At 38.0% G+C, this 17,105-nt stretch overlaps 1 protein-coding gene across 7 annotated transcripts in view; it reads right to left on the minus strand.

The window, feature by feature from the left end:
- Positions 1 to 17,105, minus strand: part of rims2a (regulating synaptic membrane exocytosis 2a) — a gene marked incomplete at its 3' end in the record, with an annotated part of 189,910 nt that overhangs the window by 58,516 nt on the left and 114,289 nt on the right. For 4 of the 7 annotated variants that reach the window (XM_084385430.1, XM_084385425.1, XM_084385431.1 and 1 more), the window contains 3 exons: positions 14,499 to 14,690; positions 10,428 to 10,537; positions 8,825 to 8,857 (listed from right to left, as the gene is read on the minus strand). In XM_084385430.1, coding sequence (XP_084241556.1) covers positions 8,825 to 8,857; positions 10,428 to 10,537; positions 14,499 to 14,690 — 335 coding nt within the window. The remainder of the gene's footprint in view (positions 1 to 8,824; positions 8,858 to 10,427; positions 10,538 to 14,498; positions 14,691 to 17,105) is intronic. The other 3 variants (XM_084385427.1, XM_084385428.1, XM_084385426.1) reach the window with 2 other exon arrangements.

Below are 17,105 nucleotides of genomic sequence, written 5' to 3' on the forward strand. Positions count from 1 at the left end.
AATCTTTTATCCTTTGTGGTTCTTCCAGCAGGGAGAACGAATGAGATTGCGACAAACAGAGAGGAGCTGGGATACGGCATGGAGGAAGACGAGAAAAGCAAAGCAGAAGAAAGGACAGACCTGAGTTTGTCTGACTGGGGGAGTCCGTGTCTTCTGGGAGGGGGGGTTAGGGGGGAGGGGGTCACATCACGAAAATGGACAGACAGACACAGAGGAGAGGGGCGTGAGAGGAGGTGTGCAGAAAGACGGGACAAGAAACCAGGGGCAAAAACACATCGGAGGGAACACAACAACAACAACACAAACAACAACAACAACATTAAAACAAATAGGAAACAACAACACGACAAGCAGATAAAACCATCCATGATACAGAGAAATAGAGAAATAAATCACAGTTCAGAGGAAAAACACCAAGAGCAGCCAGTCCTGCTTAAGAACAAACCCTGAAACACTAGAAGAATGTTAATAGAACATGCAGAGGGAATGAGGGATGCAAAAAAGACCTGCAGAAAGAGGGAGAATAGAAGAGAGAGGACGAGGACAGTCTCCGCAAGCCCTGAAGAGAAATAAGGTCCTGACACCTATCAGATGTGTTTTAGAGACGTGTGGATGCTAAACACAACACTGACAGATATGCTACAGTATCCAAGCAAAATAACAATGTTCATTTTTCTAAAGCGGTTAAAAAAAAAGTTAAATCACTGTAACACATGGTCCTGTGTGTTTTAGTGCTTTCATAAAAATGATCAAAACAAAATTGTCAGTAAATGTACTGTACATTTACTGAAAATGTTGTGTCAGTCAGTTTGGGGTCAGTAAGAAATTAATTATTTTATTCAGCAAAGGACGCATTCAATTCGACAAAAGATTTCTATCTCAAATAAATGCTGTGCTTTCGAACTTTCTAATCATGAACGAATCCTGATAAAAATGCATTACGGATTCCACAACAAACATTGATGATAACAAGGAATGTTTCTTGAGCAGCAAATCAGCATATTAGAATGATTTCTGAAGAATCACGTGACACTGAAGACTGGAGTCATGCAAATATACTCAAATAGAAACCAGTTCTTTTAAACTGTAAGAATATTTCACAATATTAATGTTTTTTTTTTACACAAGAGACTTCTTTCAATCACATTTAAAAATCTTACTAAACCCAAACTATTGGATTGAAGTGTGCACAAATACAAAGCCAAAAGTGGCGACCAATGAGTTCCTCTACCATTCTTGACTTAAACAGGCTTTTGACACTGATAAAATAAAATAAATATATATATACAAATAAGCTATCACTCTAATTTGACCAAAAAAGTTTTCTTGCAACTAAAAATGGACATTCTGCAGGCATATCATTCACAACAATGCATAATGCATCACATCATAAATGCATAAATCTCTAAATTACCACGAGTTTTATCAAATTAAACTTTGATACACCCACATCACATCAGTCGCAAGTCACTCATTTCAACGAACAACGAACTCTGACTGAACCAAAGTCCCTTTAAGACGTCATTTCAATCGCCGGCCATCTTAGAAACGCTCTTTCAGTCATGCAAGTACAGCTTCCTTCTCTGAATGTGGAAACATCAAACTCTCCAAAGATGGTTTCCAATGCATCCTCCTTTAAAGAATGTCACTAAAAATACTAAAAGGTGTCCTGCTTATCCTTCAGTTTAGCCCTAATCCTCACACACCACAGATCTCCCAGCATCCTCCTTTAGATCATTTGTTCGATGCCCGTTTTAGAGTCTTATATAATTACGCTGGCATCTTAGGACACTGTTTGGCACTAATTGGACATCCTCCTCCTCGCCATATTTAAATTCTTTATCAGAGTCTTCTTCACAGAGAACACAATCTGCTGATACGGCTCGTTTTTTTTTCTTCTCAGTTCTTCATTGTTCTCTTTGATTCGCTGAAGCATTAATCACGCAACAGCCCTGCGTGCATGATCTTGTGTACCCAAGCACATTTCTCATGCATTAATCACCCACAAGACGATCCCATTCCACACAGAAGGCTACACTGATAGGACATTCATTAGCCGGACCTGATTCAGACCCTATTAACCCTACACACACACAGCCATCTCATCAGAAGGCTATTCAGGATCCAGATCCTCAGAGCAAGAGAAACGATGTCTTGTGGTGTCACTCGCTCGTCTCACTGTCATCTCATCTCGGTAAAACGTTCAATACAGTGATACACTCGTCTGAAGCTGTATTCATCATTCGCAGCTCTATAATTTCCGTCAGCTTTGTGCATAAAGTGGAGGTGAACATCTCCCATGTAGTTTATTGAAATCACGAGTATTTGTTTTTCTGAATGAGGTCTGATTGTATAAGGTGAATGTGCAATGAAAACCCACATAAAGAGAGCGTGTCTACTAGCGCGTTCGAAACACGCTTCGAAACTTTTGGTTGTTCGAACTATTTTTGATTAGCAGGCGTCACCAGACTTTGGTGCTCCGAAACAGAATCATTCTGAATCAGCTGTGTGATTTGATCTCTTTCAAATCTTACTGATCGGAAACTCTTGCATGGTAAGTTTCTGATTAGTAAGATTCGAAAGAAATTAATAATTTTATTCAGCAGGACTATGGATTCACAGCCTCGGATAGTTACAGTAGGTATACCTACAGTAGGTCTGTCTTTAACAGTTTATTCGTTTTTGTCAAATATATATTTCCCTATGGAGAAAATGAAATACTATGAAAGTAGTTTCAGTCATGACTTTTTTAAAATTTGATTTAGACTATTTAGTTTTGAATCAAATCCAATGTGGTTTTTGTTGATCGAGATCTGGCAGCAATAGCACATTTTTCCGCTTGGGCGAGCGATTCGCGGACAGCTTTCCCTGAGAACAACATATAAGGAATACTTTTAGCTGTGTTGGTATGTGTCATGAGAGTAACTAACTCTCTGTGCATATCGAATGCGAGCGTCTTGTTTATAATAAATACATTAAAGGGATACTTCAGGATTTAGCATTAAGGCGAGACACTACAGGTGAATAGGGTAAAATATTTAACTAACAGATATCACCATGAAACTTTCCCAGTTGATTACCTACATTAAGATGAGAAAAAAATGTATTACAAGTTTTCTGTAATTTAATGTTTAAATATGCAAATTAGGCAATATCTAATTAAATATGCGCAGATTTGCATATATTTTAAAAAACGAAATCTGAGTATTGGATAAAGCCAGGTTAAAAATTATTTTTTCATTGTGTTCACATATTAGATGGGAAAAAAATTACAGAGGGATTTATGGATATCTACTTTTGTTATCCTGTAAATCAGAAAATACTGTCAATAGCCTTAAAAAAATGATTTTCGCCATGTTTTTTGGAATAAAATGTTATATAAATCAGGCTAGGAATAATATATTTACAAATCCCTCTGTAAATGTCTTCATAATATAACTAGGAACAATACTGGAAAGTTTGGTGTATATAGAGGTGCTACTGAAGTGGAGATTTCAGACTTGGAGTATGAGAGAAAAGTCATTTTGAGAAAACGGGCTTTATAGATTTATCATCAGCCAATGAGATTGCGCATTCAGTCCTTTTACTTTCACGATTGGTTGCTGATAAAAAGGAAATGACCATATTTGGATCCGACAGGATTGTACAGGAGAGAGAGAGCTTCCGAACGGTGCGTGTGATGACAGGAAGAAGACAGAGATCGCGGAGCATTGTGTTGATTAAGAACGTCAACTTTTGCTGAATTTATGAGAAATCTACAGATGCAAACAGACAAAGTGTAATAAAATAAAGACCTAAATGTGTATTTCGGACTTTTTTTCACCACAAGTCTGAAAGAAGACATGTTATTGAAGACAAATATCCCCAAATCTCAAAATTGACCAGTAAAAAAAACGATGTTTTTGCCTGCCGTGTCTCGCCTTAAGCTTTGTATCAGTAGAAAACCTGTAGTATTGTCGAATTACCATGCTTTCCTCCCTCCCTGAGACAAGAGATTTATGTATTTTTTGTCTGGAAAAAATCCTCAGATGACGCAAAAATCGTCATTTTGCGTCATCGGAGGATTTTTTGGCCAGAGGCTAAAGACTACAGCCAGTAGTAGAGGCTGTCCCGCATGTTTTCAACCCGCCCATAGAGGGTGGGATCTCACTCACAGAATGTACAAACAGTGTCAGCCATCTTTTATTTGGAAGCTAAGCTAACGGGTTCTAATTCTGTGGAGAAAGCTGAGTAGTAGGGGTTACCATACATCCTCTTTTTCCCGGACACGTCCGGCCATCGAGATCGTCCAAAATGTCCGGGATTCGGCTTTTGCTTTCTGCAGTCGCCATTCATTGTTTACATGCACACCTTCTGTTTAAATCGAACTGAATTCATTCCGATTGGTGAATCTGAATGTAGTGTTTACATGAACGCTAAACAAGTGATCGGTTGATTGGCGTTTTAACATTGCTAAGAAAATACCCGCTCCTCCGTGAGAGATACCGGCCTCGCGTCGTTCTCCCACGGCCCTCAGTCTCGTCCTGCTCGTCACAGTAAACATGATGAATGGAGACTGTAGAACGCAAAAGCCGAATCCCGGACATTTTGTGCGATCTCAAAAACCCCGAGCAGACTTGTCACGGAGACTCACTGGTAGTTTAGCTTTGTTGTTTAACTGCGGTAGGCGTGGCTTGGGAGTGGCCTCCTAGGGCAGCGAAGCAAGTGCATTCTGGGAGTTGTTGTCTTTCATCCACATGAGCCAAAAATACATTTTCTGGCTTTTCTCATTCTAGAAGGCTTTAAATTCAAAAATAATTTCGCATTTCTACTACATAAATGACCCAATTTAAATACACATTCATCTTTCCAGAGGTGAAGTATACCTTTAAACGTATCAGGCGCTTTTTTTTGACATGACGCACCACCCAGCATACCCGGTTAAAGAAGTCACCTCTCACTACTGGTTTACGCCCCCTACTGCTGATTGGCTACAAAGTGTTTCTCAGAAATTGCTTACTGCACCTTTAAATGCAGACTCAATGAGCATAAACACTTTCAAACCAATCTCAAACATTTGAAAGGTATCGTGTATGTGGTATTCTTTTAGTAAAAATAACTAATCAATAAATTGCCTCTTGAAAGACAAGACAATAGAGCTAAAATGAATGTTTATGCATACATTATAGTTTTATTTGAGCAACTCAACAAGTCATAAGTAGATGAAAGATAAAGATAAAAAGTTACTATTTATTTATTTATTTATCTAGACTAGAATTATAGATTATTTTATATCTAATTGGGTTTTAGATGATCATCTGACTGACATGTAAAGCAACCAAAAACAGTTTGTTTTCTTGTTTAAATGTACCATTATTGATACTACAACAATTGACTGGTGGAAAAACCTTTCCAATTCACAATTCAAACAAACTGCACAGTGTCAGTCTATGACACAGTCTATGTGCAGCAAACCCTACAGAAAATGTGTGTAGGTCATAAAGCCAGCAAATCAGATTGAAACTGTGTGCAATAAGCATTAAACGGTTAGTGAACAGACTGTGAACGGTGAGTTTATTGACTGGCAACTTCCGCGTTTTACTCCACCTGACTGTATTCAGCACAGAGATGTAGAGCTCAGAATCATTGAGAGGAAAGAGCACACGGGGTCAAGATCAGAGAGGTCAGAGGTCAAACCTGTCTGAGCAGCGATGTGTGTCTCCTCCTGATGGCCGTTAGATGAGTGACCAGCACTGACCACTGAGCCCTGCTGGTCCTCCCATGTCACCTCTTATCACAGAGACATAGGCAGCGTTAACATTCGGCTCGAGAACACGTGTAGCGTATCAGAGAAAGTAAGGGATTTCTACAGTGGCCTCAAAACCTATTTGAAAACTTAAATCATGCTTAAAAAAATCTGAATGTGACATTAAGACAATATTAATTGCGGCTTCACAGTCCAAATACATTTTGTTATTCTTCTTTCCATCAAACTTCTTTTTGTTTTTACTTGGAAAGTGTGCTCGTGCCACTTGGTTTGATATTTTGTATCTAATGCAATACCTTCAGACTGGATTAGATTTTCAAATACTTTTGAGGCCACTGTATACTTCACACATCAGTGTTTGTTCCAAAAAATACATTTCTGCATGCGTCTATATTTTATGTTTGCAAAAACGTGGCTTAAAATAATAGTCGGATGTAGACGGAACAATTCTGGGAATAATTCTAAGACACTTCAGCACTGAAAGGAGTGAACAGCTCCTTTCTTCACATGATTGTGCTCCATCTGCTGGTCAAACTCTGTAACTGCATCCTACTATACAATTCAGTCTGTGGAACCGATTGATTTACACTTATATAAAAATATGAAATTATATAACATCTCAATAAATCCACTCTATAGAAAGAGTATAGAACAAAACCATGTGTTTTTAACTAAAAGTGACTTTTAGTTAAACGGAAAAGGCTGGACATTTATCCGGCTGTATACGGCTCAGAGCAAAACATTTATCCGGACAGAATTCGATTTTAATGCAACACAATCCGAATTTAATTTAAGAAATCTCTAGATGTCCCTCATTATTCACAGCAAAACACATTAAAATACTGACAACCCACTCAAGAGAGATATATGAGAGACGTGAAGAGGGAGAGATTGACCTAGAAACAGACAGAGAGAGAAAACGACTCATCCATGAAGAACTCATGCAAGATCCGTGACGCATTAATCCTTCAATGACAGTAGTTTTAAGAAAAGAAAAGACATTTTAAAGGACTGGGCGATATAGCTAAATATATAAGTGCAATACAAGTGATAAAAAAAAAAAAAAGTACTAAAAAATTATATTTTGAAATATTATATTTTTCAATAATATATATATATATATATATATATTATTAAAACATAACATAAAATATATACTGAACAACAGAAATAAATCAAACTTGGTAAATCTAACTATAAACCGTTTTTTTTTTTTTTACATGTGGAGTAAGACCAGGATGGCATTTTAAGAAAGAAAATATGGTCAATTTAGATATCATAGTGACTTTAAAATCAAATGCATATATATTATGATGATTTGATATATTGCCCAGCCCCTCAGCCCCTGAAATGTCCCCTCAGAAAAGAAAAGAAAGAGGAAAGTAAATAAAATACTGCAAAACTACACTGCAAACACACGCCTGGAGAGACTTGCCTTTCCTCCCGTTTACGGCTGGGCCATTAGGCCTCATCTCACACACTTTAAAACAACAACAGGAGCAATGGTGTAAAAACAGTGCAAAAATCCCCCCCCCAAAAAATAATAATTTTCACAAAATATAAGTCAAACTTCTATTAAAACCTCCTGTATACTCATTTTGAGTGTCATATGAAAAAAATAAAGAGAGAGTATTTCAAACAGCTGATGTAGAGTATCAGATGGACAGAAAGAGATGGATGCTGGGAAGGTGGCAGACACACACACACACACACTCCCAACGGACCAGATCTTGTGACAAATACAACGGATGTGGCAGATGGGAGAGGAGGAAGTGCGATCGGTTGGAAACTCAAGTCTGTGTGTGCATGTGTACAACCAATTTTTCATTTACAAACCTGACACAAACTTGACTTATGTATAGACTGATCCTAAACTGACTCAGAAGGTCTAAGTAGCTGACCGCTATAACACACACACTACAGTTCAGGGTCAGGGTGTCTGTCTGTCTGTCTGTCTATCTATCTATCTATCTATCTATCTATCTATCTATCTATCTATCTATCTATCTGTCTGTCTGTCTGTCTATCTGTCTGTCTGTTTATCTATCATCTGTCTATCTATCTATCTATCTATCTATCTATCTATCTATCTATCTATCTATCTATCTATCTATCTATCTATCTATCTATCTATCTATCTATCTGTCTGTCTGTCTGTCTGTTTATCTATCTATCTATCTATCTATCTATCTATCTGTCTGTCTGTCTGTCTATCTGTCTGTCTGTCTGTTTATCTATCATCTATCTATCTATCTGTCTGTCTGTTTATCTATCATCTGTCTATCTATCTATATATATCTGTCTGTCTGTCTAATCTACCTACCTACTAAAAGTTTGACCATTTAACAGTTACTGTAAGTCACTAAATAATATTATTATTACATAATTCAGTAACTGAATGAACAAGATTCATGCTTCTCTGTTTTTTTTTTCCTGAGAAAAAAAACAGTAATCTCACATGTGTCTCCTCTAAAGTTTCAGAAGAGATTAGATGTGTCAAACTGTCTGAAGTATTCACATTCACAGCTCAATGCTATTACTGTATGTCAAAGACTGCCCGTCTATTTGTATTTCTCCTAAATATTCAGAGACAAAATGGATATTTAAATGACAACTCCACATGAATAATATTTTACATTTGAGAAACGTTGTTAGCAAAACAGAACAACAAGTCAGTAAATTCAAAAATATGATTTGGACAAGACAAAAATACTGTGACTTCTTTTATGACAAAACAAAAAAGTCACTGGGAAAACAAAAATACATTTGGAAAATCCTTTATCACAACATTACACGATCACTGTTACAGTAAGACAAAGGGAAAGACGAAAAACTACCATTACACATAAACACGGAGAGTTTGCAATGGACCTGGCTTCATAACCTCTTTTGGTCTCTAAAAGCTCTGACGGAGCATGTGATGATTCCGAAATGAAGAGGAAATCTGACTTCCAAAAAGCTCTATAAGCTGAGGTTAATTCTAGAGAGGAAATGTCAGCTCAAGACCATTGCAGAAAGGTTTAATTCAATCGGAAGATCTTTCTGATATATTAAACCTTCACAGACGGTGTTACACACCTGGACAAGGCTCAAGTTCTTCATCTCCATCTTCTGAGAGAGGAATGAGAGAGGGAAACATCAGAGCGCACATGCACAACTAAACCACGCATGTCATTTACATGACCATGTGTGTGGCACGCACTCAAATATAACCACAGGAAGTGACTGGCACACAAACTGTGTCATATTCAGCCAATGAGGGTAATGGATAAGTGCAATGTTGTGATAATGTGTAACGATCCCTGAAAAACGGCACCAATTCACACTGGAAACACTTCTGTTTTTCAAACCTTTCATATCGAACTTGGTTTATTATTTACTGAAATGACAAGCTTTGTTGTCACACCAGTTCAATAGAGTCAATCAGCAAGAAGGCCCCGCCCACCCGTGGGGGAAAACAAACTCTGTTACCCAATCAACTTATGTGGACAACAGTAACCAGGGCTTGACATAAACATCCGCCAACCCGCCAAATGCGGGTGATTTCAGCAGTGGCGTGTAACTAGGCGGTTTGAATTTTATATATATTAAGTATAGGCTAGATTTTTCAATTTTAGTCTTTTAAAAAGGCATCTGAAATAATAAACTAAGTGCAATGTAGTGTTGTCAAAAACATTGATTTTTCGATACATATCGATACTGAAATATCTGAAACGCTTCCAATACTAATTTTACGCAGAATACACGATACCAGCTGGATCCGTGCGTTCGGTCTTAAAGTGACAGCAGCCTAATATACCTGCTGCCAAATTATGTGATAATATTAAAAATATCTATATGTCAGTTTTCCCCCATGGTATCGATGTCAAAATTGTTGCCAGTGAAAATACTGAGTGGCTTCTTGCTTTGCAAAACCACTAGCCACAGCGGATGGTGAGCAAAAAAGTTAACGTCAAGCCCTGTTTGGCACAAAATGTGATTTTTCCTCAATTTTGAAATCAAAATGAGTTTTGTGTGTCCACCAAAGTGTTATGATATGGAATATCCGCAGAAGTGTTACTAGTATCTGATTTCGCAGATAGTTTTTTTTCTTCTGAATATTAAAATAGATACAATGTAAAGAATTTGCTCTGGCTCTTGTTTTAAATGATTTTGTTCCATTGTTGTCGTCTGTTGTCGTATTTGTCCCGCCCCATCTCCACTGTGATTGAACGACTGGGTAAAAGGTGGCAGTGATGAGTTCTGCGCTTTACCCAAAGTTGAACAGTTTTCAACTCTTGATTTTTAAACGGTGGCCTTAGGAAAAAAAAAAGACGCTTTGGTCGACACATGTCCATGTCTGTCAGATTTGAGGTTATCTGTATACTATTGAATTGGAATGTTGACAAAAAGTATATTTTTGCATAATTTTATAGGTAACATTTTACAATACGGTCCCACGTTAGTTGATGTGTTATCTAACGGAGCAAATATTAAGATTCCTATTTCAACAGTCATATTTTTCTTCATTTCCCTATTGAAATGAACAGGTCTGTAACTGGGGCTTGATGCATTACTGAATGTATTTATAGGTTGCTGCAGTCAGTCATTTTCCAATCCCACCTCTCAGATAAACCCGTCTCAGCATGAGCAAGAGCCAACACGGAGAGAAAAAAGGAGCTACACAGAAAAACAAACATACTTCTTTCCAGCGTTCCTTTCGGAGGCAGCTGTGGGAGCTGTCGTCCTCTCCGGCTGTTCACAGGGGTCCCAGTGGGGCTGGTCTGAACCGATCCACCACGAGGATTTGCCCTAGTACACAAAACACAATCACCATTATTACTGCTGTTTTGTGCACGTACCTTATTTCCATAATGCAAGGCATCACCCTGAACACTGACAGCGCTAGCAAGGAAATCAAAACAAAGTATCATAATAGGACATTGAACAAAAATGCAAAACGAGATTTCACAGTTGCTCTATGAAGCATCAGCAAACGAAAACCCAGTTGAAAATGATACATTATAAAAGATAGAGAAATGAAGGGTTAAAAAGCATGTGGATCAGTCAGTCATATATATGATATTTCACATATACATGTGCTGTAAAATCATGCACATCCATTTGAATGATGCTGAGGATTAAAATAACAATAAATAAACATGGCTGTCCATCAGCATTTTGTACTAGCATAATTACAAAGGAAGTACTAATATAAGGTACATATATACTAAATATATGGTATGTACTAATTTGTTTGTCTGTTTTTAATGTCTATAGCTATTTTCATGGTGAAATCCAGCTTAAAGTATCAGATATACAGTGAGGAAAATAAGTATTTGAACACCCTGGTATTTTGCAAGTTCCCCCACTTGGAAATCATGGAGGGGTCTGAAATTGTCATCGTATGTGCATGTCCACTGTGAGAGACATAATCTAAAAAAAAAAATCCAGAAATCACAATATATGATTTTTTAACTATTTATTTGTATGATACAGCTGCAAATAAGTATTTGAACACCTGTCTATCAGCTAGAATTCTGACCCTCAAAGACCTGTTAGTCTGCCTTTAAAATGTCCACCTCCACTCCATTTATTATCCTAAATTAGATGCACCTGTTTGAGGTCGTTAGCTGCATAAAGACACCTGTCCACCCCATACAATCAGTAAGAATCCAACTACTAACATGGCCAAGACCAAAGAGCTGTCCAAAGACACTAGAGACAAAATTGTACACCTCCACAAGGCTGGAAAGGGCTACGGGGAAATTGCCAAGCAGCTTGGTGAAAAAAGGTCCACTGTTGGAGCAATCATTAGAAAATGAAAGAAGCTAAACATGACTGTCAATCTCCCTCGGACTGGGGCTCCATGCAAGATCTCACCTCGTGGGGTCTCAGTGATCCTAAGAAAGGTGAGAAATCAGCCAGAACTACACAGGAGGAGCTGGTCAATGACCTGAAAAGAGCTGGGACCACCGTTTCCAAGGTTACTGTTGGTAATACACTAAGACGTCATGGTTTGAAATCATGCATGGCACGGAAGGTTCCCCTGCTTAAACCAGCACATGTCAAGGCCCGTCTTAAGTTTGCCAATGACCATTTGGATGATCCAGAGGAGTCATGGGAGAAAGTCATGTGGTCAGATGAGACCAAAATATTACTTTTTGGTCATAATTCCACTAAACGTGTTTGGAGGAAGAAGAATGATGAGTACCATCCCAAGAACACCATCCTTACTGTGAAGCATGGGGGTGGTTGCATCATGCTTTGGGGGTGTTTTTCTGCACATGGGACAGGGCGACTGCACTGTATTAAGGAGAGGATGACCGGGGCCATGTATTGCGAGATTTTGGGGAACAACTTCCTTCCCTCAGTTAGAGCATTGAAGATGGGTCGAGGCTGGGTCTTCCAACATGACAATGACCCGAAGCACACAGCCAGGATAACCAAGGAGTGGCTCTGTAAGAAGCATATCAAGGTTCTGGCGTGGCCTAGCCAGTCTCCAGACCTAAACCCAATAGAGAATCTTTGGAGGGAGCTCAAACTCTGTGTTTCTCAGCGACAGCCCAGAAACCTGACTGATCTAGAGAAGATCTGTGTGGAGGAGTGGGCCAAAATCCCTCCTGCAGTGTGTGCAAACCTGGTGAAAAACTACAGGAAACGTTTGACCTCTGTAATTGCAAACAAAGGCAACTGTACCAAATATTAACATTGATTTTCTCAGGTGTTCAAATACTTATTTGCAGCTGTATCATACAAATAAATAGTTAAAAAATCATACATTGTGATTTCTGGATTTTTTTTTTTTGATTATGTCTCTCACAGTGGACATGCACCTACGATGACAATTTCAGACCCCTCCATGATTTCTAAGTGGGAGAACTTGCAAAATAGCAGGGTGTTCAAATACTTATTTTCCTCACTGTACATTACGATTCAAAAGTTTGTGGTCGGTAAGATTTTTTAAAAGTCTTTTATGCTCACAAAGGTTACATTTATTTGATTAAAACTAGTTAGAGTAACACAGTAATATTGTGAAATATTATTACAGTTTAAAGGGATACTCCACTTTTTTTGGAAATAGGCCCATTTTACAACTCCCCCAGAGTTAAACAGTTGAGTTTTACCGTTTTCGAATCCATTCAGCCGATCTCCGGGTCTGGCGGTACCACTTTTAGCATAGCTTAGCATAGATCATTGAATCGGACAGGACCATTAGCATCTCTCTCAAAAAAATGGCCAAAGAGTTTCAATATTTTTCCTATTTAAAACTTGACTCTTCTGTAGTTACATCGTGTACTAAGATCGACAGAAAATGTAAAGTTGCGATTTTCTAGGCTGATATGGCTAGGAACTATACTCTCATTCCTATACTCTCATTCGTAATAATCAAGAAACTTTGCTGCCGTACCATGAGTGCAGCAGGCGTAATGATATGACGCAGCGCCTGAAAATAGGTCTAATAGGTTAGACAAACTTAGTCCCGGTCACGCTGGAAGTTACTGAGCTGGGGACTATTTTCAGGCGCTGTGTCATATCATTACGCCTGCTGGACTCATGGTACGGCAGCAAAAGTTTCTTGAAGGAATGAGAGTATAGTTCCTAGCCATATCAGCCTAGAAAAGCGCAACTTTACATTTTCCGTCGGTCTTAGTACACGATGTGACTACAGAAGAGTCAAGTTTTAAATAGGAAAAATATCAAAACTCTTTGGTCATTTTATGGCTAATGGTCCTGTCCGATTCAATGATCTATGCTAAGCTATGCTAAAAGTGGTACCGCCAGACCCGGAGATCGGCTGAATGGATTCGAAAACGGTAAAACTCAACTGTTTAACTCTGGGGGAGTTGTAAAATCAGCCTATTTCCAAAAAAAAGTGGAGTATCCCTTTAAAACAACGTATAAAATAATGCATTCTTGTGATGCAAAGCTGCATTTTCAGCAACATTACTTTACATTAGAAATGATTTGAATATGCTGATTTGCTGCTCAAGAAACATTTCTTATTATTATCAATGTTGAAAACAGTTGTGCTGCTAATTTGTTTTTGTGGAATCAATGCTACATTTTTTTCAGGATTCTTTGATGAATAGAATGTTCAGAAAGAACAGCATTTACTTGAACTAAAAAGATTTTGTAAAATTATAAATGTCTTGATTGTCATTTTTGTTTAATTTAATATATCCTTGCTTAACAAAAATATATATTTTTCAAAAAAAGAAATCTTGACTCAAACCATCAGCTCACTGATTTAAATTCAGTTGTTCTGCCATTCTAGTCCATGCATTATTCCCGGTAGGAGGCTTCAGTAAATATGTACTTTACACGTAGATTTTAATGGCACATTTGACAAAATGCTTGATGCTTTGGCACATGAAGGTGAGTCTTCCACAGTGATGCTGCAAGAGAAGTGTGCATTTTTCTCCGCCATCACCCAAAACAAACAAAACATATTAGTATTCAAGACAAAAGAACCAAATGAGGGAAAAACAAATGAGTTAAACATCACAATACAGGGATAACAACCAATGGAGATTCCACGTCACTCACTGAAAGTATAACTGGTGTGTTTTGATATAAAAACAAATCATTCAAAAGAAATGAGCCGTATCTGGTGCATCTACAGGGGTCATGAGATGGAGGAGATATAACAGCGATGCCGCAGAGGGGGCATTAAATAAATCAAAGGGGTTGGTTGGGGATGCCGGGGATCTTTGTTAACACATGAAAGGTGTTTTGTTGGATTAGTCAGGGCAGCTTTGATCTGGGTCACCTCGATAAGGCAGGGGAGGGTGGAGCGGAGTGTCCTGACGGCAGCGAGGGCATCGAGGATCTCATGTGGGGCCCGTCGGGCGGCCGCTCTGTGGAGCGAGAGCGACTGTACATGGGACGCTCCATTGCGGACCGCTGGTCTGCAGAACGGGACCTGTGGTGATACTCGTGCCTGTCTGGCGCTCCGTAATTCCTGGAGAAACGTGATTGGGGGGGGGAAACAGGTCGGTGTTTAGTGTGGGACAGGTCGGTTGTGTCAGGCTGATGGAGCGCTGAGACTCTTACAGGTCCATGGTTAAGCTGTGGCGATCTTTGGCACTTGGAAGCAACAAACGTATGAGTCTAGTTCAACAGTTCTATGCTGGATGTAATATACTTTTCATTTGGTTTTGATGCAGAGTTTATAAGGCTGAAAGATACATTAACAGCATCGTTTAGTTTAGGTTAGGACTATGAAATCCAACAAGTCACAGAAGCATAAAAGTAAACAAGAATTATTTCAAACAAATAAATTCATTCAAAATGTATCTCGTTATTAAAAACTGTGGAAGGAAAGAGTGTTCTCAGATTATTCCCAAATTTTTAGGGAAAAAAGGAAAAATCCCATCCATTTTATCCAGAGAGAAAACTTATTTTTTTAGGACAGATACGTAAAAAAAAAATATTTAAAAAAATCCCTATGGAGAAAACGAATGGGAAAAATACTTCTGGAACCAACACTGCTTAAAACACTTTTAACACTTTATAATATACAATAATGCACAAGACAACACAGAGACACATGTAGTGCATGAAAAGTTGCCCAGCATCAGATCACGGATTAATATATTAATAAATAATTACTGAAATATTAACATACAAATAACAATAAAAGAGATTTATTTTAAAAAGTACTCAAATTAAAATTTTTTAAGTGACAGACAGCTTGAAATTAGTTTTAAGCAAATTATTTTTGTAATTGATGGCTATTTTAAGACTAATTAACAATCCTTAAATTCCTTATGATTTCTATCCCTAGATGAAAGAGAATAAGGAAATGGATTTTGGATTTTAGGCAAATAAATATATTATTTGCATTACAACACTTGATAAAATTATTTGCATATCATTACTCTAATACAGTATATCGAAAGGTCAAAGAATAAAGGTCCTTGCACACTGAGTCTGAAATTTCCGCATGCGATTTTTCGTAGTCGTGAATATTCGTGATTCGGTGGCTCTAAATTGTCAAAACACCATTCAAAATGCTTGCTACGGATGCGAAAAACGCAGAAAATCGAACCTGATCCGATTTTTTTTTTTGACGGACGAAAGTTTCGGGGGCAGCGTGCAAGCGTGATTCGTATTTATTTTTTAACGTGCGGAAATTTCAGATGCGAATTTCGGACTGGGTTAATAGAATTTTAATTACAAAAGAAAAAACAATCATGAGTTAGGAACAAAATGCAGCTACTACTATTCAAAGAACTACAAAACGGTCACAGCATTATATACCTCTGTATATATATATACTGTATGTGTGTATATATCAACTTTTATGTTAGATACTGTATGATTAATCGATTTGACAGCACTAGTTTAGACATAAACGTCCCTAAATTTAGTGAGACTTATGCTTTGAACGAGGAAATGTTATTTGCAAATGGGTTAAGAAAATAAACCAGGAGCCCATATGAAGACTTGGCACTAGACGTGGGGTTATTCGGTAGTGAAACGGGCCCAGCTCATGACAGGGCAGCAGGGTTGCTCTCGGTGTTGGATATCATCCCGTATAATGTCTTCAGCTTGAAACAAAAAGGCTGTCGACATTTTAGACAGGCCATAAATGGCTGACCCAAAAAACTGCAGCACCGGTACCCCTCCATGTCACTGTACGCCTCTATGACGGGCCGTCCCAGCAGGACAAGGTAACCTGACCACAGTCCGCCGATTGATGGGACACACACTATTGCCACGGCTGCCAAAAAGACACAGATATTTGGAACTGACTCACATAAACCCTCACAGACTGTGTATTAAACACACTTCATCAGGGTTTAAACATAACATCGTTTTTTTAAAGTGATAAAAGTAAATAATAAAAACATTACAGATTAATGCACATCACTAGAGATTAACATCTGCTAGACAACTTTTTACACAAAACACCAAGTTAGAGATTATAGACAAACACACATCGACGTGTAGCACTCAAAGCAGTGAAGTACTGTATTTATGTCCATTTTACCTCATTTGTCACTGATTATTAAAAAAAAAACATGAGCTAGCAGCAAAAAGAAGTGCTCAGATTCTTTATGATGACCTTATGAGAAAATGATGACGATGCTTTAGGAATGATTCAAAGGCATACAGTAGCTCACCATTCTCAGCTCAGGTATAATGCTGTATATATTTTCCAAGCTTTCTTGGGAAATATATACATTTGCAGGGATGGTGTACATTAGGACAGAGGGACGAGGAAATACATGTGCTCTTCCTTCAGCATGTTTTATTTTTTCAGAGTGTTTCCTAGTTTTTTAAACATTAAACCTCAGGTTGACATTAATAAATCACCAGTGAACTGTTAAATTGATGTACAGTCATTGTTTCAAATATATACATAATAAAT

The sequence above is a fragment of the Rutilus rutilus genome (assembly GCF_951802725.1).
Source record: "Rutilus rutilus genome assembly, chromosome: 17".
Lineage (NCBI taxonomy): Eukaryota > Metazoa > Chordata > Actinopteri > Cypriniformes > Leuciscidae > Rutilus > Rutilus rutilus.